Source organism: Zophobas morio, unplaced genomic scaffold (assembly GCF_036711695.1).
Source record: "Zophobas morio isolate AGI-343-1 ecotype UQ-CSIRO unplaced genomic scaffold, CSIRO_AGI_Zmor_V1 ptg000023l, whole genome shotgun sequence".
Taxonomy (NCBI): Eukaryota; Metazoa; Arthropoda; class Insecta; order Coleoptera; family Tenebrionidae; genus Zophobas; species Zophobas morio.
The window spans coordinates 4,496,955-4,523,025 of NW_026972128.1; the positions used below are offsets into that span (position 1 = coordinate 4,496,955).

At 31.9% G+C, this 26,071-nt stretch overlaps 2 protein-coding genes across 4 annotated transcripts in view; one reads left to right on the plus strand and one right to left on the minus strand.

Annotated features, from left to right (window-relative positions):
- LOC135134688 (tubulointerstitial nephritis antigen-like) overlaps positions 1-7,767 on the minus strand; it is a 22,291-nt gene extending 14,524 nt beyond the window's left edge. For 2 of the 3 annotated variants that reach the window (XM_064063453.1, XM_064063454.1), the window contains exon 1: positions 7,635-7,767. The gene's annotated coding sequence lies outside the window, so the exon portion shown is untranslated. The remainder of the gene's footprint in view (positions 1-7,634) is intronic. The other variant, XM_064063456.1, reaches the window with a different exon arrangement.
- On the plus strand, positions 7,583-16,393 carry LOC135134000 (uncharacterized). The gene is made up of 7 exons (XM_064062567.1): positions 7,583-7,602; positions 7,656-7,845; positions 8,905-9,077; positions 9,143-9,462; positions 9,692-12,943; positions 12,995-13,119; positions 16,238-16,393. The coding sequence occupies exons 1-7, from the start codon at positions 7,583-7,585 to the stop codon at positions 16,391-16,393; spliced, it is 4,236 nt and encodes a 1,411-aa protein (XP_063918637.1).
- Positions 16,394-26,071: the final 9,678 nt, after the last annotated feature.

Genomic DNA, 26,071 nt, shown 5'->3' on the forward strand with positions numbered 1-26,071 from the left:
ACCCGGAAAACGATCATGTTTTAACTAATTTATCTAAACAAGTTTTGGTGATCATCAGAAAATTATTTATAACAGAAGTATTTGTATCTCTACTCGTTTCTACCAAGACTGTACTTTAAAAACACTTAGGGGCGACTGTGGTAATGATTTATATTTGAATTTTGCCACGCAAACCCTGAAATTGATATGTTTTCACAGACTATGGTTTGTAGTTCTATTTAATATTTCTGTTACTGAACATACATAAGTAACTCATTCTTATCTTATTAAATTATTTTTGTACATTATGCCTAGTATTTTTAAAACACATTGTAACTGTTAATAAAAGTGTTTCTCTTGAAATAAATGAGTTCGAATTCGGGTTTAATTCTCGGGATTTTTCAGATGAATTGTAGGCTCCTTTCTACAAACTTTTAAAAATTTAAACCTAATGGATTTAATGAAGAAAATCTTCAACAAAGTGTATTATACCTACATATTATATGTCTACACGTATGCAGTTTCGAAATATAATCTCGCTATATAACAACAATTTACCAAAAAAATGTTCTATCTGATAACACTAGAACCCAAATAATAATTGAAAGTTAGAACAAGATATCACACCAGATAAAAAAAATTAACAAGTAGCTTCAGATAACATTTCTACATATCAACACATTTTTTTAATATTTCACGTTAAGAAAAAGAGCAAATAGGAATTTCAAAATAAATAACTCGTCGAGAAAATTTCCAAGAAAAATCCGACCAAGCAAATAACACTTTATTGCACTGGAAGAATTTACAATGTAGATATCATGTTGATACGAATATTATTATGGTAAATAGTAGAGTGGAAGGTAGGTCAGTATGTAGATAACAAAAAGCCAAATCATAAGTCAAATTCCAAGTGACCCATTTAGAAACAATTAAATTAAGTCCTCTGTAATTATTGCATTAAAACGCGTAGACGACGGTGTCATTCGTTTTAATTTAATTTTAATTCCCCCGTGAGTCGGACCTAAATTTTGTTGTCACAGCATAAAACCATCAGCGGGCACTGAGTCACTTCCAAAAGACACAAATTGTAAACGTCGTCGTAAATTTTCGGTTTTTATGAATGGAGGATGATAATAGCAACAAATTATTTGTTTTGAAATACATCAAACAGTTTGTTGGTGTTTTTATTGGATATTTAAGCGGAGATGTTCGCGAAATAAATTTTCCCGAACTCAAATAGCGAGAAGTGTGTCAAGCCCAATTTACATGTGTGTCGTACTGACGGACTGATGGTCGTGCTAAATTTTTTATTTTTTGTAACGACAGATTGATGAAACAACGGATTTTTCCCCGAACTTAACCAAATTTTGAGATTTCATTTATGTATATGTAGATGAATGCTATATTTTTAACGTTTAATTTCTCATTTTTCACGTTCAAAATTTTGGAATTTCTCTGTTACTTCTAAACACTGTTCCGAATTTAAGTCAGTTCTGAATTATAAGTAAATTAGACTTTGTTCAAAATTTAAATGTTGGCTTTCCCATACAATGGATACTGTCATTCAAAGTATTTTTTGATCACTCTGTACGTGTAAACAGTTGAATTCAGATTTGGATATAGCTAATTTTGGAATGTTTAAATCTGAATGTCAAATATTTAAAAATGTCACAGCCATGGCAGATTTTAGTTTTAATAACTTACACATTTTTTGCCAATAAATAAATCTTGTAGTTGGCAACAAGTTAAGTTCTGATATTTTAAGAAGTTCCTTATTTGAAATTATCAAATCAGCATTGAAATGAATGAATATTTTTAAATAATCTTAAATTTTTTTGTTTCATATTATGTCTGCAAACTTAAAATCGTCAATGCAAATTCCTGATGGTGTATCGAATATGAAATTTTTTAAGAAAAGTTTGAAAACATTAAAAGTAAGAAACTTATAGTTTTATGAAAAACATACAATTTAAAACAATATAACGCTGTTTACAAACAACACACTCAACTACAACGCTGAGTCAGGACGGAATTTCAGAAATATCTCCCAGTAACTGAAATTTAATCCGCATACAAAACTACTCAGTAATCAAAAGCAGAACAGATATAAAGTCTACACAAGTGAAAATCGCTCGAACGAATGAGAAAACGAAAAGGAAAAATTATTTACAGTAGTAATTATTCACTGCTAATACGTGGGCAAGTGTACTAGTAGCTTGACAATAATTAACGGTCTCATGCATTGGTAAATATAAATAATGCTTCGTCTACTAGTAGCAATGAATTCCATGTGAAACCCATAAATTCTCGCAACCTGCGATTATCTATCACCAGGTGAAGGTTAAATGTGGTGTTTTTAATTAAATTATTCTCGTAAATTAGTAGTAATTAGCACAGACACTCCATAAATGTTGATTTAATTATGCTTAAATTACAAAACTTTCACCAGATATCCAAATTTTGAAGCTTAAGTAAACATCTTGCACATTTAGTTTGCTTAGCTCTTAATCTTGACCTGCACCCACATTAGCGCGTCCTGAAATGAGCAACAGCAAATTGCAGCGATAGTTAATCAAGCTATAAACAACGAGAAACATATTTCTGATAAACAATACATGTATTATTCTCAAGTTGCTCGAATGGTTTAGATCAGAGTTGTATGTTTGTGGAGGTAAACTAAAACACGATTTTAAGAGAAACGCATCCTGTTGCAATTTGCAGTTGCCCCCTAAGAAACAATTCTAATAATAGCAACCGCGATTTTCAAATTTTTCCATTTTGCGAAAAGAGAACGGATGTGGGTTACCCCAAATAATCGCGCCGTAGCACACTTTTCATTTTCGCGTAAAACCATTGCGCAACAATCACCTAAAATTATTTATTTCGGTAAAGCATCCGATACCCTCCCACGAAAAAATTCGTGGAAATCGCAGAAAAAATAAATTTTTCCATTGCAGTCTCCGAAAATAATCGCCGGCCACTACAATTGCGATGTAGCCAGCCATCCTCAGAAGACGCATAAACATATATTTAGTATCGGGCGATTGCGACGATGATAATAAAATAAACACAATTTAATTGTCTAAACTGTTCGAAATCGATTCGAAAACAATCGCTGGTAAACAGTTGTGTGAAGGTTGAATTTGATGGGATGCACCCTGCTGAATTGATGCTCGTTTTATGGCCCGCTGGTGATACTTGTGTCGCGTATAAAGTATGAATTACGAGAAAAATATTTGTTGGAATGGATGATCGTGTTAATGACACGAATACTTGATGGTGCATTCGCACGGCTATAAATAAATGGTAATCAACGGAGAGTCATCGGGTTGGGGTTCGGAGTGGTGATAAAAATCGCGGAAGAATTTGCAAATTTTCGCGTTAAACTGGGTTTTCGGTAAAATTTTTCGTTCGAAATTTTGAAAAATTTACAGAGGTTAGTGAGTGATGTGATTAATTCTTGGTAGCTGTACTGGTTGGAAGGGTGTGCGAGCAGGAAGAGATAAACTGCAAGTGTGGAAACATAATTGTGTTTTTGAATTGATAAGACGAAAGATAATCATTTTTACACATTGCGAAATAACATACACAACTATTGTGTAATGTGTACTCGTGCATGCCAGACAAAACTTTTTAATTTGCTTTTTTTATGGATTCAGATATAAAAAAAAGTCAAAAATCTAACAATGTGACTCTTATAATTAGTGTCATACTTCTGCAGGTGTATACAAAAAAATTTAGAAAATACAAGAAATACTTGTCTAAAGTTATTTAGAAACAAGCGCAATTTTTTTTCAAACTGTAAATTTTGATTCTGCAAATTATATTTTTCTTACAATTTTTATAATTTAGTGTAAAAAAAAAGACACAAAAAGCTTTCAAGCTTCTTCCAACTTCTTTCAAAAACGAAACATAAGGAGTGCACGGGATATTTTCAAATTGCTTGAAAAAAAAACCCCACGGAGCTCAAAACTCTTCCACATTCTTAAAAAAAAAGAGCGACTCAGGTCCCCAAGATTCTTCCACGTTCTTAAAGAAAAACACTAGGCACCCTTAAGACTCTTCGAACCCTTCTAAAAACAAAGCACAGGAAGCCCCCAAATTTCTTTCCATTCTTAAAAAAAGATCACTCCAAGCTTCTAAGGATGGTTTTACATTTTTAGAGAGAAGACACTACAGGACTTTTCAAAGAGATCTTAAAAGTTCTTCCACATTAAAAAAAAAACTTCAGAGCCTCCAAGATTTCTTTCACATCCTTAAAGAAAAAACACAAAAAACCCCTAGGGTTCTTTCAAACCGTTTCAAAAACAAGAGATTCCAAAGATTTTTACATATAGTTAAAACGATACCAGATTCACCAGGATTTCTTTCACACACTTTCAAAAACAAAACACCAAGAGCCTTCAAGATCTTTTCAAATTGTTTCAAATACAAACACAAGAGACTCTCAAGATTCTTTCAATCTTAAAAAATCAGGGGCTCCCAAGATTCTTTGAAACAAAGACTCCAGGCTCTTTCAAACTCTTTCAACGACAAAACGCCAGCTATAGGCGGACCTTCTCTTCCTTCTGAAATACAGACGAACCCTATTTCTACATAAATATCAAATTTGATAAGAAAGGAGCACGTTGTTTGTATATTTCAGCCGAAATTTTGATTATAAAATTTGTAATAATTAAGAAAATGAAGTGTCAATTGCAGAAAATTGATTTTAGTCGTTTTTTTTTTGATAACTATTAAAATAAATTGCTTTATTCATTATTTTTTTCTGAAACACGATTTCAGAAAATGTAGTGCTTTCATAACCTACAAAATATTTCACGCATTTTACAATAGCAATATGAGAAGATGTCACAAGTTTTTGGAGGAGATAAACGGATTAAAGAAGATTTCAGGTTACTCTTGCTGTCAAATATTCTATGAAATTACATTTAAATGTTTTAAAAGATTAGAAAAAATAAATTTTGTATTTTTTGTTTAAATTACAAGTTCTAACATTTCACTTCTTCGATAATAATAATTCACGGATTGTATAATGGATGTTTTCCATTTTCGTCTGGTTAAGCAAAATTGTTCTATTTGTCCTTGCAAAAAAAAATGACAAATTGATTTTAATTGCAATTTTTTCTCTAACTGACCTTAATGTGCTGGATGATTTGATTCTTAATAATTTCACCTCTCTTTTTAATTGTAATTAGATATAAGAATTGTCTTTCAAAAATAAAGTTTTCATAACAAAATATTACAGTTTATGTTGGAAATTACACAATGGATTTTTCTGAAATTTTGCCAAGTCGCTGACATCGATTTAGGTATTACAGAACATTAACTGAAGTTTATTTATTCATTTATTATTCTACTAAGTTAATGGCTCATCTTAACAAACTCTTACGTATTTTTTTATTAGTGTTACATGATTTGCATCAAAATTAATATATTTACCCCCACCGAAAAACTTGCAGACGAAACTTTTCTATAAATGTTTTTTTTTAATTCAAAATGATGCACAAAAAGTTTAGTGTTGTCTAAAATTTAAATGTTCCATGAAAAACTGCGAATCTTATTTTTTTTTTAACCCTAGAAGATTATGTTTTTAACTCCACATATTTATCTATTAATTATTTAAAAAAAATATTATGAATTTTAAAATTATGAACTTAAAAAGTCGATCGATTTTAAATAATATAACAAATTTTTCGATGTAGGTGCAAATATGACTATATTACAACTTATTTTGTTCGCGCTTTATCAAGAAACTATAGAAGACGAAAAAACTATTTGCATAAAAACATCGTTACATAGATATTTCATAGTCATCATAACGACATGAATATGCTGACGCAGTGTGTTTTATACGAAACGTGTTGGTGTGTTTTTTTGTAAGATTGCAGTATTTCACTCATAATCTTAGTGACGGTCTTAATTTTATAACGAAAAATTAAATTCTTAATAAAATATGTATATAGTAAATTATTTTTATTGCACAAAAGAGATAAAATGCTAAAATGTTTATGTTTAACTCAGAAACTCCCTCGAGTAGTTGCGATATTCTAAAATTTTACAACGTATGCATTAAAATTTCTGCAGTTAAAATTCCACAAATTGTTCTATAAAAAATTCAGTCGATAAAAAAGAAATCTAAACAATATCCACAAATTAAAAATCTACATTTTATTGATAAACATTTTGAAAATCTGCAGGACTACAAAGCGTGTGCAAAATTTTTGAAATTTAAATTCAAGAATTAAGACTCTTCTTAATATCGAATAACACATTAAAAAATCTGTTCCATATTTTTGAAGTCTGTCATTCAATACTGCCGGAATTTTAATTCTCAAAATTTTGTTTAATCTTCCTAATTTTGTGAAAACAGTTTTATATGATAATAATGCTGTTCTTGGGAAGCTAAAAGGTCTATTTATTATTCAGAAATTCTAGACGTCACTAAAATCACTTCGTATATTTTTAGAAATCCAAAACAACAGCGACAATAAAATAAAATGTTGGGATCTTAATTCGGACAATCAATTTTTCCTATAAATTACTGATTCTGTTGTCACTTAAATGAAAACTTTAGCAAAAAGAGTTTGAATATTATTTCAAATGTTATAAGGTCCATTTAACACTGCATAAAATTTAAAATTAAATGACAATTATTGTTCCTGTGTGTTTTTCACGTCGTATGAAATGGCAAACACAACTCTCAAAAATTTTCAATCAATATTTAGGTACATCTAATAACTTAAAATCTGTGTAAATCACAGAAGTTCAAAATCTTCACTTTTTATAATCTTCACCAAAGTTTAGAGTATTTTTTTGTAAAAATCTGAAAACTCAAAATTTTGGATTTTGCAGTTTCGAAATTTTTATGTGTATCAAAGTATAAAAAAAATATATATATAAAAATTTGATTTACATCTTTTTCACTTTTTTGTGAACAGGGCAAATATATTTTGTTTCCTTAAACAAATATAACTCATCGGGAAAAATATGTCGGAAAAAAACATATTTTTCCTAAAACTAACCTTTCATAATCACATAAATAAGACATTATCGTGGTGACATTTAAAAAAACCACAACACCAGTCAAATTAGATTAAAATCGAGTTTCTACACTCGTCTAACGAGTTTACCTTTTTTTCAAAAAATTCTAGCTAACTTACAGACTAAAGTAAAATGCACACAATGAATCAGGTAAATTGCAAAACTGAATACACGAACACCGTTTCGATGACTAATTTTAGACGAGTTATATAAAATGGAAAACAACAATCGATTTCCGTTTATTTATTTTGGAAACTAGTACCTAGGTCGACAAGTGGGTTTTTTGTAGCGATCGACGATACAAAATGTAAAATGCGCCGACTTAAATATGCAAATGGAGTATTTTGTAATTTGCATCCACTAATATAAACAAACATTACGACAGAAGATGAAAGAAATAGAGCCGTTAAAATCGTGCACAATGCTCCGGATAATTTATCAAATGACGTTTGTCAACAAAAAAGTATTTTGTAATGTTTGGGCATCCACTTATACCGGTCGAAGAATGTGGAATTTTTTTCAAAATAATGGCATAATTATGAAAATTAATGAAAAGATAATGGTTCCAGAAACGTGTTAGTAAGAAAAAAAGTGTTTTTGAAAAAACTTACTGGACCGTGTTGAGCGCACAGCCTCTATGCGATTATCACTTGTTACAAAGTTGTCACAGCCAACTACAATCAACAACTGCTGCAAAGTTCGCTCAGATCTAAGGTACTTGAAGCTCGGGCGGTTGCCTACGCGGTCGATCTGGATAAAAATAATAATTCTCCCACACTTAACACAATGCTCTTATCTTCATTCAAACACGAAGAAATAATGGTGATTTTGTTAATAACGATAAGAAAAAAAATTCTCAGGGTAAACACAACAGCGTCGCTTTTCTCGTTCTGGTGCCGAGTCAGATTTCTCGTTTTCCTACGTCTGCACGAGGATCGGTTTTCGCTCACCTTCGCTCAATTTATTTTTCCGTTTTGGTTATTCCCAAAAATAGAGCGGTTTATGACTTATGAAAACGAAAACAATGAATCAAATGCCAGAGTGCTATTTCGGTCTGGTTAACGGGCTTTAAAATTAGGCGACATTAATTGCGAGCGGTAAACGGGAATGGAATTTGAGTGGATGTGATTTTGGATGAATTACCGTTGCGTTATGAAGAGTTTTTCAAATTCAGATAAATATAGCGTTTACTTTATTATTTTGTTTTGGCGTAAATCACAAGAAATCTGAGAGGTCGTAAAGTTATACGTTTCACGTGTGGTAATAAATTTTGTTTTTCATTTTCAATTTTATCGGATATTAAGAATAATTTTTAAATCAGTCTTTGAGGATTTTACATTTTTTTGACGTTCTAATTCGTCGAATGATAGTTGGAAGGATGACGTTATTTCAGTTGCATTGGAATTTCATGTCTTTTGAGTTTCACATCTTGTAGTATATGAAAATGTACATTTTTCGTTTCTGTTTGTCTGGTGTTTAACTGCTGCAAATTTTTTGGCTATGCAGTCTCTGAAATGTGAAGTTTGAAACGTATGTCTAGGTTAAATATTAAGTGCTAGCTAAAATTTATCTCTCATCCCCTCAAAAGAAATGTAATGAAAAAGACTGGTCACTGAATTTTTCTGACATTGTTGTGATACAATAAAGTTAAAATAAAGTACACTGCGTCCAACAAAATTAATTTTTGCGCAAACGGCTAATTTTATCTTTCCTCAACCTTTCGTGACCCTCTGTAGTATAAAACAGTAGGTCCCTGTCTGTATGTTGAGATGATTACTGGACTGATTGTTGTGAATTATTACATATTGTTTGTTACTATCCGTCGGTATGAGTTCGCAGTAAAGAAATACGCAGTGGACTTAAATTAGCGTATATATTAAGACAGTAACAAAACAAGTGTTCTTTACAAGTTATTCCTACGAACTCATACCGACGGATAGTAACAAACAAAAAAATGGTCCTTCGAGCCGGATCGCTACGACGTGTGTAGTGAATTACTGGTGCCGAGCTTACGACGCGACGACGCCCAGGAAATACGACGGATCGAGCCCTCGGTGGTGACGACATCCTCATTTTGAACTCCACACGGACATCGGCGCTATCCTCATCTACGCGTCAGACCAGGACGCCAAAACAGGGAACAACTGGTGCCGAGCTTACGACGCCACGACGCCCAGGAAGTTCAACGGATCGAGCCCTCTGCGGTGACGACATCCTCTTCAGCAGTTTACACGGACATCGACGTCCACCCCATCCACTCGTCCAACCAGGACGCGGCAGCAAAAGAAGTACTGGTGCCGAGCATTCAACGCCACGACGCCCAGAACGCCCGACGGATCGAGCCCCCCGTGGTGACGACATCCCTGCGGAAGCTGCACATAATCACTGAAGCCACCCTTGTCCACGCGACAAACCACAGGACGCCACAACAAAGGACAGGTCGGTGGTCATTATTCTTCCTGTCTTCACACTTTTTCATTTGTCTCCTTTGACGTACTCACCTCTTCCAAAATGACGGAAGCCAGTTTAAAAACAAAAAAAAGACAAATACGTACGACTACCACGAATTTTGATAAATTTTTGAATACGATCAAATCTGCCGATCAAGTTAGGGTATTGTGTTTACGTTATGACAATTTTAAACCGCTATTAAAACAGTTTATTGAAGCACAAGATCAACTTGAATTATTAACAATTGAAAATGATGCCGATCCCGCCGAGCCAGACGAAAACGAGCGATTTGAATATGAAAACCGTTACTACGAATTATGTTCAAAGGCAGAAGAATTAATCGATAAGTTTACAATTAAGGCATCTAGTAGTTCTACCAATATTAAATTGCCCACTATCGAGTTACCTCATTTTGACGGGGAATATACAAGTTGGACGGCCTTTTACGATAGTTTCCGTACCCTTATTCATGAAAACACCAACTTAGAAAAAATACAAAAATTGCATTATTTGCGTTCCTGCCTTGGGGACGAACCAAAACGAATTATTGATAATCTATCTATATCCGCTCAAAGTTATGACACTGCTTGGCGATTACTCAAAGAGCGTTATCATAGTAAGCGCTTAATTGTTCACAATCACATCCACGGCCTTTTTAATTTAACACAAGTTAACAAATCTCCAAATTCATTGCGGACGCTTTTAGATCAGTTAAATGCAAATTTAGAGTCGCTAAAAGCTCAAAATTTAGATGTAACTAATTGGGATCCAGTTCTTATTTATTTGGTGTCCACAAAATTTGACTTTGCGACAAAACGGGAATGGGAATCAAAATTAAAAAACAATGAACTGCCAACGCTGAAGGAAATGACGACCTTCATATCACAGCGTTGCCAAACACTTGAATCAATGGAATTTTGCAACTCTTTCGAAGTAAATTCGGAAAACCCGCGGTACAACTTCACAAAATCTAAGTTTCCCGAAGTTAAACGTAAATTAACGATATGTCCAAAGTGTAAACAATCATCCCATTGTTTCGTACAACAATGTACGGCTTTTTTACAACTTAGCATCCAAGACCGCATTAACGAAGTAAAAAGGCTAAAACTTTGCTTAAATTGTTTACGCGAGGGCCACGACGCTAGATCATGTACCTCCCGGTATTGTAGAACGTGTAATGGCAGGCACCACACATTACTACACTTACAAAAAAGGGAACCGCAAAGTGTAAATAACCATAGCTGTTCGACTGAATTTAAGTCACTCACGTTGCTTTCCACAGCCGTAATTAAAATTAGGGACGGTAATGGCCAGCTTCACAAAGTTAGAGCGCTTTTGGACATCGGTAGTGATAGTAATTTTATCACCGATAAATTATGCCGACTGTTAAAACTAAATTTAAATAAATGTCAGGTGTCTATTGCTGGTATAGGGCAAACTAGTACTACTCTCACTCGGGCTGCAAAGGTCTTTATTAAATCACTTTGTGACAATTATTCAAACACAATCAGCTGTTTGGTACTGCCAGAAATCACCAATAATTTACCAGTCGAAACATTTGACCCTACACCATTGCGAATACCGGATAATTTAACTTTGGCGGATCCTGAATTTTATATATCGGGCGAAATAGACCTTTTAATCGGAGCCGGACTATTTTACGACATTTTGAGAGAAGGGCGTATAAAATTACAAAACAACATTACTTATGTACAGAACAGCTGCTTTGGGTGGCTAGTGGGCGGCCCATATACAAATGTGGGTCTGCAGTGTCAAGGGCCAAGAGAAAATTCCTGCCTCTTAAGCACCAACAGTCTGGAGCACCAGATGTCAAAATTCTGGGAATTGGAGGGCATGGATAATAACGTAAATTTCACCACTGAACACGAAGCCTGCGAAATTTCATTCGTCACCACAACTAAAAGGGACCCAGATGGTCGGTTTTTAGTAGCGCTTCCCGTTAAAACAAGACCTCTGGATATTGGCCAATCAAAAAGAACCGCAATAAACCAATTTAAAAGCCTTGAAGGTAAATTCGGACGAAACCACGGTTTAAGGGACGAGTATAACAAATTTCTAGGGGAATATCTTGCGTTAAATCACATGGAAAGGGTTACAGTTCCGGACGATCCTTCCATTCAGTGTGTTTACTTACCCCACCATCCCGTTATTAAAGAAACGAGTCTTACCACCAAAACTCGAGTTGTTTTTAATGCTAGTTCCCGGACAAGTAATGGGCAGAGCTTAAACGACAACTTAATGACAGGGCCTAATTTGCAAGCAGATTTGTTCTCGATTATAGTTAGATGTCGCTTACACAAATACGTACTATCAGCTGATCTTTCAAAAATGTTTAGACAAATATGGGTACGACCTGAAGATCGGGATTTACTTCGTATCGCGTATAGATTTGATCAGACGGAACCGATACAAGTATTTCGACTAAAAACGGTAACATATGGTTTAAATTGCGCACCGTTTCTTGCAATGCGTTGTTTGCGAGAATTGGCATACGAGGCAAGTGCGGACTACCCACAAGCTGCAAAAACGATTTTGAATTCGTTCTACATGGATGATTTGTTAGTCGGGGTGGATAACGTAGACGAAGGTATCAAGTTACGTGACGACCTAAACAATATTTTAAAGGGCGGAGGTTTTGAACTTTACAAGTGGGCCTCGAATGAAACTAAGCTTTTACCAAACCAGGATAGTGAAAATAATACCGCAGTTGTTAGATTGGACAGTAATTTTGAAACCAAAGCACTAGGTCTAACTTGGAATTGTCAAAGGGACTTATTCAAATACCAATTGGCCGCGATTAAACTGCCTAAGGTGGCCACGAAACGCAACGTTTTATCAATTATTGCTAAAATTTTTGACCCTTTAGGCCTCTTAAGCCCAATGTTAATAGTAGCAAAGATCTTATTACAAAAATTGTGGCAACTTAAATTAAACTGGGATGAACCGATACCATCTGAATTAAGCGAAACCTTTCACCATTTTTGCGCAAATTTACACCGAATCGACGAATTTGTAATTCCGCGATGTATTAATTACTTTTCTCCGCAAATTCTAGAGTTACATGGATTTTGTGACACTAGTAAAGAAGCTTATGGGGCCGCGATTTATGTAGTTGCCGTTGGTGAAAACAAGCAACGACAAATAAATTTACTTTGTTCAAAATCTCGTGTTGCTCCACTTAAACCAACAACAATTCCGCGACTGGAACTATGCGCGGCGGTTCTTCTCGCAAAACTTACAGTGAAGATTATTAACACGTTGGATATATGCGTTGGGAAGATTTATTTGTGGTCAGACTCTATGATAACCCTATCTTGGATAGCAGCTGAGCCAAAAAGATGGGAGCCCTTTGTCGCACACCGGGTGGCGGCAATTCAGGAAATGACAAAAAGGGAACAATGGCACTATGTAAATAGTCAACAAAATCCTGCAGATATAATTACAAGGGGTATGTGTCCTAGTGACCGGGAAAAATTTATTATATGGTTTCATGGTCCAGCTTTTCTATTAAAAGATTCGTCACATTGGCCTAAGCCTCCTAGTCATGTAACAGAACTTCCGCCGGAAAGACGCAATGTAACACTAGTGTCTCAAACACAACCAGATTTAAACGTTTTCCATCGAGTTAGCACTTACAAAAAATTAAAACGAGTATTAGCTTACTGTTATCGATTTATACACAATTGCACTCATAAAACAGATAAATTAACGGGTGAATTAAAGCTAAATGAACTTCAAACTGCCGAAAAATATATCATTAAGTTTATACAGAAGCAAGAATTCGGTCAAGAAATTAGTGACCTCAAAAACAAACACATATATTTTCGAAATTTGGTGCATATGGTAAAACGCTAGCCAAAATTTGTTACTCCCTACCAAGAACTTCATGACGTCATCCCAAAATTTTGCCTAGTAAGTGCTAAGTTTTATAAAATAATATGCTCCTGTAACTGTCGTTTATGAATCCGACTTCATTTTTTTACCCCAGATATCCAAATTCATGGAAAAAAAATAAAAATTTGATAACGTTCTTCAATTCAAATTGGAAACTTCAAAATCGAATGCTCAGAAATCTTGCAAATGTTTTAGTATTATCGTAAGGATGGTAAACCGTTAATGCAAATTTATCTGCTTCTTTTCCTGTAGTTTAACAGTCCACGCACATTTTTGTTTTAACTTATCGATAGTTATTATAAAAAAAATTAAATTCTTAAATGAAATTTCCTAATTTATTTAAGAAACAGGGTTTGTTTAATTGTACTGCAAGGGCGAGGGAAGTTTTGTCTAAATACTTTTGGATGAATTTTTACTTTCTTAGCATAAACTAGTTTTATTTGTACGAATTAAGAATTTAACACTTACTTTTTATTTAAAAGAACGGATTATAGAAAAATCAAACGAATAAGTAAAAAATGGGTACATAAAGAAATTAAGAAATTTGAAACTGAATGCGTATTTATTGGTAATTACTTTCAATGATTTCTTGACAATTGTTGCTCTGAACTTGTCTAAATCAAATGAAAAAGCTATTGACCTAATGAAAGACAGTCGTTATGAGATTACTAATGTTGTATGTCAACCATTTGAAGTTCATTTTAAATTTAGGAAATTTTTAATTATAATTTATAAAATAACTCAGATTTCTATTAGATGAATATCAATACTATCAATTATATTACAGATGATTATCATTTCAACTCTAGCGAGACCAATCGCAAATATATTAAAATTCCAGCTTTCTATGACTACCTTAAAACTGCCGACGTACCATCAATAAATAAAATCAAAGATATTATCAACCAATCCAATAATTATAATTTATAAACTTTGTCACTCTGTGTTTGCTGATATTTTTGAAAAAGTTTTATTACATCAATTATATAATTAGTTAGAAAAATGTTCAAACAATGTGGCTGTAAAATGTTAACATCATGTTTAATGAATAGGTTGTAAACTTACAATTGAAAGGAACTGAATTTAATCAGCGATCTCTAAACATCAGAGTATCACAGAGGTCACTCCTTGGTTCTCCCTTATTTATTACTTATATCAACGACTTTCACTTATATGTACAGACTAACACGACAGACTTTACCGATGACACAATGTTAGTGACATAGGAATTTTATTTACAAGATCGCTGGAACAGAATACAAGCAAAGACGGTGTACTGATTCTCTATATAAACAAAAAAGTGAATTTTCAACTTTCGAACTCTCTACTCACGGACGTAAATTTTAAATAAATGGAGCTCATGTTTCATGGTAATTTTATTAATTAAGTCAGTTTTTATGGTCTTCGTGTCATTTACACTTAAAAAAATTAAATCATACATTTTTTTGTTGATTTAAATTAAAGCATTTGAGATATTTGCGCAGGCAATAATAATAATCGATCAACTCCTGTTTAGAAATGACCACGCACTGTCATTGCGCCTGAAATTAATACGAATCACTGAATATGATATGTGAAAAATAAAATTTGCAATATTATCGGCAGTAATCAGTAATAAGTGAATAAACAACCGCGCCCTCCAGTCGGCGCCTGCAACGGAATGTGATTTGTACGGACCTGTATTTTCAGGAATTAAATATTATAACTTATAATATAACAGTTATCGTCAAATTCTCGTGAGAAGCTACAGTTTCGTCAACATTATGATTAAGTGTTAGATTTTTCGTATTACTGTTACATATATAGTTAATTAATTTATTACTACCAAAAACTGATGGTGTCATAGAGAAAGTGATCACTATATTGTCAAATGTTAATAGACATCAATATGAAAGAAAAAAAATTACAGTAGTTAATTGTTGGTGGGAATGATTAGCAAAATTTTGGTTACCGTTTTACCACCTGTATGATATTCTTATTCTTAAGTTACACATAAAATTTGTTTTGGTAACAATCGGTCCAGTAGTTTCGGAAATTAAATGTTTCGACACAGACAGACAGATTGGTCTTAATTTTAGATTAATAACTATTTTGGGACAGCGTAAGAAAAAACCTTAAGACAAATTTTGATTACAAAATACAAAAATACATACATATATTGTTTTTAACAAGTAATTTTATTTTTTCGCACCCTAAAACCGTAGAAAATAATCTTAAACATATATTTTTTTATCAAGTTTGACACATATATTAAACAAAAAAAAATCACTGACTATATTACGTATTTACTTTATTCAATATATTTATCTGTTTACAGTTTTTATGTTGTTGAAAAAAAATGCCATATTTCAAGAATTTATTTTTTTTTTAATTAGATTTAGTTCGCAAAGTATTTTTATAATGATACAAAGATAAATATTTAACTACATAACAATGTTCTGGTTTAAGTGTTTACCTTCAGAAGTTTGCGTTATTCGAGTATTGGTTTATATTTAATTTTGATGAAATTTTCTTGTTACTAGCATATGGAAAATCCGTTGACCACCTACAACAGTAAAATTATAAATACAGAACACACAACAAAAGCAAAAGAACACAAATTATATGAATTTATTTAATTAAATGTTTATGTGGGCATGCAGAATTTAATTTCATAATTTCACTTCTTTATATTTCTGTATCACCACATTCCTCTGCAAAAAAAACCTCTAAAATCTGTTAAATTATTTGATGATAAAACCTAAAACCCAACACAAACAGTGCACGCAAACATTCCATCGTAAATAAAACAGATAATAAACACCCCTCCCAGATGTGTTCGTTTTGTGGTGATAATTGATATAAATAGCCATGCATCAGTGCATTGTTCGATCACATTTCTCCATTCCTAAAAATTAATGAAGAAATAACGTTCACAGTCACGTCCCTGAATATGGAAATCAGCATCCTTGAATCTAAAAAACTCATTCGAAATTGGCTTCCATTCCAGCTGATCGCTCCTTGAATAAAAATTTTTCCCCACATCTATTAATAATCTCCGTGCTAATACCCAAGAATTCCGTTAATTTCACCGTTACTATTGTCTTTCGCCACTTAAAAACCGCCAACGATCGCACATTTATTGCGGAAAATCGCCGCAAATAAGTGGCACGAATGTGAGAATTGCCTGTTTATTTCAAACGCGCGTTTTTATTCTGCCCATTACATAAGAAACTGATGCATGTGCTAAATAAACATGTGGAATAAATTTAAATGCTTTATAGATAATTCATAAAAACCTCTGCAACGTGATTTATTAACGAGTTGGTCCCTATTAAAAACATAATGTACGATTTGTCTTGCTAGTATTGCGTTTCGGATATTTTTTTAGCGTTAACATATGGGTCGGACGCCGGATTTTGGCATTTATTGCAAACGCGGACATGTGTGACATTTGGCGTTTGTTGCTTTCGCAGCTACCTGTTGCTTTTTCGTATTTATCGTGTGAGTTGGCTCGGTTTTTGCTCTTGGCGTCTGGTAATTTTTAAATGGTTGGTGCATTACTCATGACCTTACATATTTATAATACTGACTACTAAAGCTACCAAGAAAAATTTGTTTATGGTCGTCGATGCGAATATTTTATTAAAATAACAGCGGAATTTTTAATTCGGAAATTGTGATTATTAATAATTATGGCGCTTACGTATAGGAAAAAAATATGCAGGGTTATTTTAAAAATAAAAAGGACGCTACTAACACTGCAAGATGCTAAATTTTAGTCTACTTGCTTTAGTGCATAATAAATCTAAGTGAGAAAAAATAATTTTGTTATAATAGTGTTATTATTTAGTTAAAAAATCTCTTACTAAAATAGTACAAAATTAAACAAATAGTCCATGACATTTAGACCCCTTATCTCTCTTTACGACGTGTTGCTATTAATTAATTTGTTACTTATTAATTCTCTAATGATTCAGATAATTGCATAATGTACGTTATTTGCAGTTCTAAATATGCGTACAACGTAATTGTAGTAAATCTTTGTGTAAATATTTTTCAGAATTATGTACGCAAAAGTAAAAAAATGTAGGATTCCTTAAACTATATTTGTGTATGTTTTGTTTGTTTAGTTTTACCTCGACTTGTTTGATTTTATTCGTGTCTTTTATTTGTAGCAGCAATCTTTGTAAAAACAACAAAATTTTAATTAAAATAGGCGTGGCGATCGTTGCTTATCTCTTCATTTATGTATCAGAGGATGTGACCATGGTAAAAGTAAATTATTTATATTTTATTACAAAATCGCAGTTTATAATTAAAATTCCAGACTAATGAAAACATGGATTGCAGCCACTTACGTCATTTACAACAATAGAAAGAATAAAAGAAACACAATTATTCGCGGCAATAAAATGTCTATAAAAATTAAAAACTAGTTTTTAGATCTGAACATTACTAGTGTTACATAAACTTCTGCTAAAATTAAGAACAAAAATGATATAATTCATTTAAAAAATAAAACATGTTTGATGACGTTATTTTTGGGTTACTGTGACAAGCAAGTAATCGTTGCAACATACATTTGTGAAGACCCTTATGAAATAATTATAAGGATAAAACCTAGACCGATGTTGTAGGAAACAGTCATCCATAGAGAGAACAATAAAGTTTCAAGTGGTTTCTGATAATTATGTCAATCAATGTTATGTCCAAGAATCGTTTTTTGAAAGTTTTTATCTTCTCTCTATTTATCAATCGACTTCATACATTTTAAACATATCACATTATGATTACCGATGAATTTGAAATGAATAAAAAAAATTTGGGGTTAGATTTTTGTAAATATTCTCTTACCGTTCGCGACTATTGTGGAAAATGAAAAAATACCACCCTGGGTATTAAGTAAAAGGAATGCGATAATAATACAACGCTAGACTATTATAATGTTATGAAAATAATGGCAAAAGGAACAAAAGTTAAAAAACAGCATCAGTATAGCGTAATACCAATTTTGATTGGTAATATTTCCAAATCCAAATTTACAATATTTCCGTATAATTCAGTAATTCTGATAATTCCTGAAATTCCATGTAACTAGCATTTTTGTATTTTCTACACCGTAAAGACCAAAAACACATGAAACGTCCAACATCTCGAGTAAAAATATAATAGTAATTCCGGAGAATTTAAAAAACTTTTAAAGGATTCGAAAAAAATCCAAATAAATTCTTTTAACTTTATTGTCCTTACAATACAATTCCACAAAACATATGATTATTTAAATATACTTATAGTTTTGAAATAATTTCCTGTCATCATAAGTTTTTGAAATAAAAATAATTTTATTTTCGTGAATGAATTCAACATACTAAATAGATAAGAAGTATTTAAAAAAATCTTAAAAGAACATCAGTAAATTCGAAAAAAATCCACTAAAGCTAAATTAGTTTAAAAAAATTAAGCGGCAGCTGTTATTTTCCAAGTGCTATAAAAGAAGCAGGAAACAAAAAAATGTAAAAATAGATTATAAAAAATTAAAGACAAAAGAGAGAAAATGTGATAAAATGGAGAAGGTGTTTATTTACAAAAATAAATTTTAGAGCAAGAAAATTCAAAAACAACGACGAAAACAGAAAAAAAACAAGTCATTAAAATTAATACTAAAACCTACTTTATAAAGATATAAAAATTAACATTTGAGTAGGGGGAAAAGCAAAATAAATGAACAAAAAGAGTTACTGAAGAAGACAAAAATAAATTTGTGTCCTAGTTAAAGTATATACGTAAGTATTACAAGTAACAATAAATGCAGTCCCAAGAAATTATCATATAAAAATCACGTGCGTACAACAAGATGTTGTTATTATATAAATTACTCATTTTGTCCATCATAAATCAAAGAATGGTAAATAATTTGACACAGATGTATGAGAATTATTTTTAATTATGACTCGTCTTAATTTCATGTTAAATGCTCTAAGTTTAATGAGTACGAAGAACAGAACATGTATCATCAATAACAATATTACAGTATTTAAAATTAAAAGTGGAGTGATGCCAACATACTTGCTGATAAAATAAATTGCAGTAGTGATTCAAATACACGCAACTTAAGCCGACTTAATAAATTTAGAACGAGCGATAGGTAGATCTGTGTTCATTGAAAAACGTATCACTATATTTATACATTTGATCATATTTATGCTTTAATTCTAAAATTACTTTTCAAGATTTGAAAAAAATTATTGTTATTCTTATTATTATTAAATATTTTTAAATTTTTAGACCCAATCTCATTTTTGCCCTTGACTTTTTTTTAAATTGCTACATATCTTAATTTTATTATTCATATTTATAAATTTATCACATTTTTTTTATTAAATATATCTGTCTGCAATAATTTTGTTTAAAAATTTTTAAACATATATAAAATAGCATCAAGGGTAACTCTACTTGTAAACATTTTGGAAAGTTTTGTAAACTTTTAGCTAAATTTATATTAATTAAAAATAACTATTTGCTTTGAAATTATGTTATTAACGGAATTCTTTAGTGTATTTTCGGAATTTTCTAGAAATTCGCAAGTAGCTGCACATTTTCTGAGCGCTACATGCTCGTAATTTGAAACCGAGGCAGCCTTGGGCATGCCTGTTTAATATCGGCCCATATCTTAAACTGAACTTGACAATTATAAATTAAATTTAAAACAGACATACGATTTTACGCCTAAAAGTGACTTGAAAAAAATTATCTTCACTTTATATCACACAGATTTCAAAAAACATTAGATACGATTTTGTTTTTCTATTTTCCGATTAAAATTTCCAAAGTGAAGCAAGCAAATGATTTTACATTGAAAATTAAAAAATAGTATATTATTAGCCAAGGTTGCAAGGCCAAGCATTCTAGACCGAGCGCTAATTAGAACCCGAGACGCACAGCGTCGAGGGCTCTGAAGCGCGAGGTCTAGAAGTGGCTTTGCAACCGTGGTTAATATACTATTTTTTTCACTAGTAGAAACCATAAGACAATAAATTGAAAAAATAAACGTTCAATTTTTTGACGCAACATGATTTTGTTTTGATTTCTAATCAAACTTAATCTAAATCTTCAACACAAAGAAAACCGTTTATACTTGTCGCTGAGTTAATCATTTTATCTTCTACCGTCTACCAACTATAATGCGTATACTCAAGTAATGTTTGTGGCACACATTTGTTCATTTTTTTAGAAATAATCACATCAAACATTGCGTACATAACCTCAATTTTTCTTTTTGAACCCGTGGTAGCAAAAGTTGAATTTGCTACCACTAAATGAGTCGACATTTGCATGCGTCCTGGCTGCTAGTGAAAAAAAAACATTTAATTATTTCTACATTAAATATAAATTAATTAGTTATTTCTTTCGAAACTTCTATAAATTTTCACTTCATTTAGCAACATATCGTATAATCAAAACATTTTGCAATTAGCCTTCCTGTTAATCAAGAAACTCTTGAATTTCATATCTTTTTTTTTCCTTTTTACACAAAGAATCCTAAACCTATAATAGTATGTAGGACGTTTCATTTAAAAAAGTCATCTTTAGTGTGTGACCATTTAATGGGTGTAATTGACAGCGTAGCCGCTGAAACACGTAAACAGTGTGAGATTTCAACAAAGTATTTGAGACCCAATGATGAATTCGAAGGATTTTACATTTCATATATATACTTCCTAATTTAATTTATTTAAAATACTAAAAATGTCTAAAATTTTGCAACAATGTTTTCTTGATTTGCACGTATTAGTGATTTAGATACCCATAATAGTGCAATTTTGTGACACTTTGACCCTCCAACCAACTCCGATGATCCTATTAACCACAATTTAAAACCCATCGTTGTAAAATGGTGTTTTCGAGCAAGTGCATCGATCTGCTGTAAACTGAACATGTAAATGTAAATGACACTATCTTGAGTTTGCAAGACAACAAACACTAGGAAATGGATTCGTTGGCTGTTGGGCATGTTGCACGAAGTTAACCGGAGCAAAACTAACTGCTCGCCGTAATTTATCTTTGATTCTAAACGGCAAACATCTGACTGTTATTCCTCTCGAGAATGTTCAAACGCGAAAAAACCTCGAGTTAATTTCGAACACAATCGAAAAAGATCTAAATATTTAGCTTTGCATTGAGATGAAGTCGTTATCATAAGCTGCAGTAAACGCAGCAAATTGTAAATAATTTTTGATAAATTTAGCCGTTGTTTCAACAAGACTGCGAAAGTATGCGAATAAGAGAATAAAGTAAATACACTTTTTTACTCTCAGGGTTACCTATCTAGATAACATAAACCGTAATGTTTTCGTTTCAATGAGATTTCTTAAAAGTATACATAATGTCAATTATTTATGCGACCTACTCATTGTAAACAAAATTTACATGAACCAAAAGTTAATAGAAACTGCATTATGCTAAATATTAAATAAAATGTGCTATCTGGCGTCAGAACTGACCGTATATTTAAAAATACAAGACATAAAGTGCTGAAAATATGAGTGTGCATAAAATTATCGTCGCTTTCACTTTTTATGCTCTTGTTACAACAAAGCATTTTCATAAAGCATACATTTATCATAAATCTAGATCAGGAAAATTATAGAGCGGTCGACGGAGGGAAATATGTGTCAAAGCCAATAAACAGATAAAAGATTAATGAATTCCCTGCAGGATTACTGAAACGTGATTTAATCGGAGACAAGCATCAGGATCTTATCTGCGGCTGGGTTTAACGATTTCAATTTTTCTGTTGTTATGTTGTCATTGTTGCCTCCAGGTGGTTTATTAGTTAATAACAAGTTAAGTGAAAATGATATTTAAAACAAAATTGGATGTCGTAGACACATACATATAAGTAAATAAAGGAGTGTCAAAACAATATGTAGGGTGTGATTTAGTTTTTTACCTGGTATTATTTATATTTGTTTTAATGTAAAAAGATACTTAAATAAAAGTTTGGAAAATCAAATTTTATTATTTTTCAAAGAAGTGTGAGATAATGGAGTGTGTCCTATCGAAATAACCACTAAGTAGGTATATGTTAATTTTTAATTGTAGAATGTGTACAATATCTGGAACTTTAATGTTATACTAGAATTTCATGGAGATTATAAAAAAGCGGTCCTATTCAATTTTTAATGGTGTGGTAAAGTTGAAATACATCCGAATAGTTCAAATAAGATTATTTGCCTTAACGAAATAGTTAATAGTTGACAGTTGAAAAGACGGATGAAAACAGAAAACTTGCATTTTTGTATTTTACCACGTGTCCAATACCAAAAAACCCAAAAAGAGAAACATGATTTATTATTTCTGAAAGTGGAAACTCTATAGGGTGAGCCAGATAAAAGGGGACACCTCAAAAATAGCTTTATTATTTAATATTCGTTAATTATTCCAGTTTTCTTAAAAAAAATTAATTAATTTTCTGCTCCATTACTTACGTAAAAACGTGTTTAGAAAACTAAGGGCAGAAAATGCTTTAAGGAAATATGATTTTACAACAGCAAAAAAATCTTACTAAGAGTAATAAATATTGATTTTTATTAGGGATGTACCGACGAGTGGCCGACCGGTCGGATAAGCCGACTATTCGGCCATTTTTCATCGTCGGCTATAGTCGGCGACTGGTCGGCTTAACAGCCGACCGGTCGGCTTTTTTTATTAAAATTAAAATAGTATATAAAACAATTAAACCAGGTTTACAGAACTTCAATTGAATATTTAATTGCGATTTAATTTTTAACCCCGCCTTAAAGTACCATGTGACCGACTCTACGCCAATCAGACGTCGCTAATGGCCTTGTTAAATGCCCGATCAACTTAATCGCAGTTAAAATATTGTATAAACTGGCCCTAAATTGTGTTATTCTTTATTTTTGTACTGAGTTACTAAAAAAAATTAAATGTTAAAATTATCGAAACAAATTTAATACATTTTTTGGAAAACAAAGGAACTTTAGTTATTCCTTTTATTAAAATTGTAGGAACAACAGTTCCCACAAAATCAGGTGTTCAACCTGAGCGCATTCATAATAATTGTATAAATGTAAATACTTCCTATCTTTCGTCTACCTGTCCTACGCTCCTACATACTTTCTCTTTTCCCTTCTAGAATTTTCTAAACTCCTTCTTTACCTACTTCCACCTCTTCGAAACCGAGCTTACCTGTGTACCATTTTAAACACCCTTCCTTCTTATCCCTGGCACTCTCGAACAGTAAAGAACGAAATAAAATCTGAAAACCGTACCGTCGCTTTTAAATCACCAACAATACCCACAAAATAAAATAAATTTTTAAGGTAGTCAGAGAAATAGAAAGAAAAAACATACTGTCTGTCGCATTTATAAACTGGTTTTAGCAAAGCCGAACAGTCGGCCGACTAGTCGGCTTTTACTGGCCGAACAATCGGCTAGTCGGTTAGTCGGCCAGACTTACAGTCGGTACATCTCTAATTTTTATGTTTTTCTTAATTTTATAGTTCGATTAAAAAAAATAGGACGATTTTTTTTTATTATTATTTTGGTTTCTATCAATTATTTCATGTTAATAAAGTGATGCGGACATAGAACTTATTCGCCTTTATTTATAAACTAAACCCCATTAACATAGGTTCATAAATAAAAAAGTTATACGAGGTGTCCCTTTTTAGGTACCTAACTCACACCGTGTAATCAAATTAAAATACAAAATATCAACTTACATAAATACAAAAATAAGAAAATACGTATACACCTAACAAAATATAAACATTCTATTTCAAAAAAACTTGATAGTTATAATATTTTGTATCAGAGTAAGCGTAGATTTTTAGATCATTTGGCATGTCGTAGTCATATTTCTAACTGAAAATCAAATTGTTCACCCATTATATAAGGTGTCTTTTGTTCAGTATTTTAACATTTTGAATGATTGGCTACTTTTATGTTTTCTCGACGGTTCATGGTCCCTAGAATACGAAAAAACAATACACTTATAAAATTGTTGTCAAATTTTATAAGTGTATTAGGAATATCATGTAGATGATAAAACGCTAATGAAAATTTGGTCTCCACCACCAAAATTTACATTAGTCAAGATTATTTAAATTCTATAAAATAAAATAAAATACTTCTGCACATGTGGTTTATGAATCCGTGTTCAGTTTTTCCCTAGACATCCAGATTTTTGGGGAAAAGATTAAAATTGTAGAACAATATTTTACAATAATTTAACTCTGAAACTGCAAAACTGAATGCTCTGAAAACTTGCAAGCATTTTAGGTTACCGTAAGCATGGTAAATCGTTAATCAACATCTTTTCGTTAATTTGGGCGAATAAATGTTTCTTAAATTTTATATAACTACACACACCTGCATGTGCGAATTAACAATAAGTGTTAAGTTTTTACCCTAGATTTTTTGGAAAAAAATCAAAATTGTATGGTACAATTTAACTTTGAAATTGCAAAACTGAATGTTGTGAAATCTTCCGAACGTTTTAAGGTTATACAAAACATGATAACCCGTGATCAAAAAATAATGACGTCATCTGACCATTTTCAGGAATAAATAGGCTTTAAATTTTATAAAATAACATGCTGGTGCATGTGTGATTTATGAATCCGTGTTGAGTTTTTACCCTTGGCATTCAGATTTTTGTGAAAAAGCGAAAATTATATCACCGATATTTTACAATTTAACTTTAAAATTTCAAAAACCGAATACTGTGAAGTTTTGCCAATATTTTAATTTTATTGCAAACATAGTAAATCGTTAATTAAAATTTGTCCGTGATCTTAGAGTTTTGTCGAATAAATGTTCTTCATATTTATGAGTGCTTCTGGGGAAAAAAATTGAGTGTGGTTATTTAATTAACTAATCCTCTCGTATATGTGGACGACATCAGATTGATGAAATTTCATTTTCTTTTAACCGCTGCTGCTTGTAATCTGAGCGTGCTAATTAATAGTCGAATTTTTTCGAAGTACAAACATACACAGTCAAAGTGTTAAAGTTAAGCAAGTAGGTACTGACAAACTGAAAATATCAACATTTTTTTCTCGTTATCTGTTTAACTATAGGTATGTTTCATATTGTAAAGGACTTGTGCGGACCGCGCTCCGTTCGAGGGAAACCAAATTTTATAACTTTTTAAAGAAGCAGGAATTGTTGAGCGAGGAAAGTTCAGTCGAAATAATCTTTAAGCAATTTTTTTGGAAGTTTGAGAATTATCATGAAAAATTGCATTTATCATTTTCGAAAATGTGAAATACCTTTCATAATTTTCACTATTAAATCTTGTGTATAATATTAAGACAATACGAGTGATCACAAAAAATGTCACATCCACTTGGTTTTGGAAAATCTGTAACTGCATTTTCAATACGAATTTACCGTTTCATTGAGTTATCAAATGTTGCCAACATCTTTTGGATTGAAATTATAATATCTATAATTATTGTGTCATCTGCTAATGGATGCATTTTACTAAGTTTAACGATGTCAAATAATTCTATAAGAATTAAAAATAATAGAGGTCCCAATACTACATAGTTCCAACCACATTCCAACAAATTACAACACTCCGTACCCTCTATCCTCAAGTCTTGTAACTATTACAGTTCCCTACGTCCTCCATTCTGAACCAAAACAAACGACAGCCACCACGCATGCG

Coding starts and splice junctions, on each gene's coding strand:
- LOC135134000 (XM_064062567.1), top strand. CDS start 7,583: ATGGTTCCAGAAACGTGTTA. Junction 9,078..9,142: donor TACGACGGATCGAGCCCTCG/GTGGTGACGACA, acceptor TCTACGCGTCAG/ACCAGGACGCCAAAACAGGG. Junction 13,120..16,237: donor ATTTAAACGTTTTCCATCGA/GTTAGCACTTAC, acceptor TGATATAAATAG/CCATGCATCAGTGCATTGTT.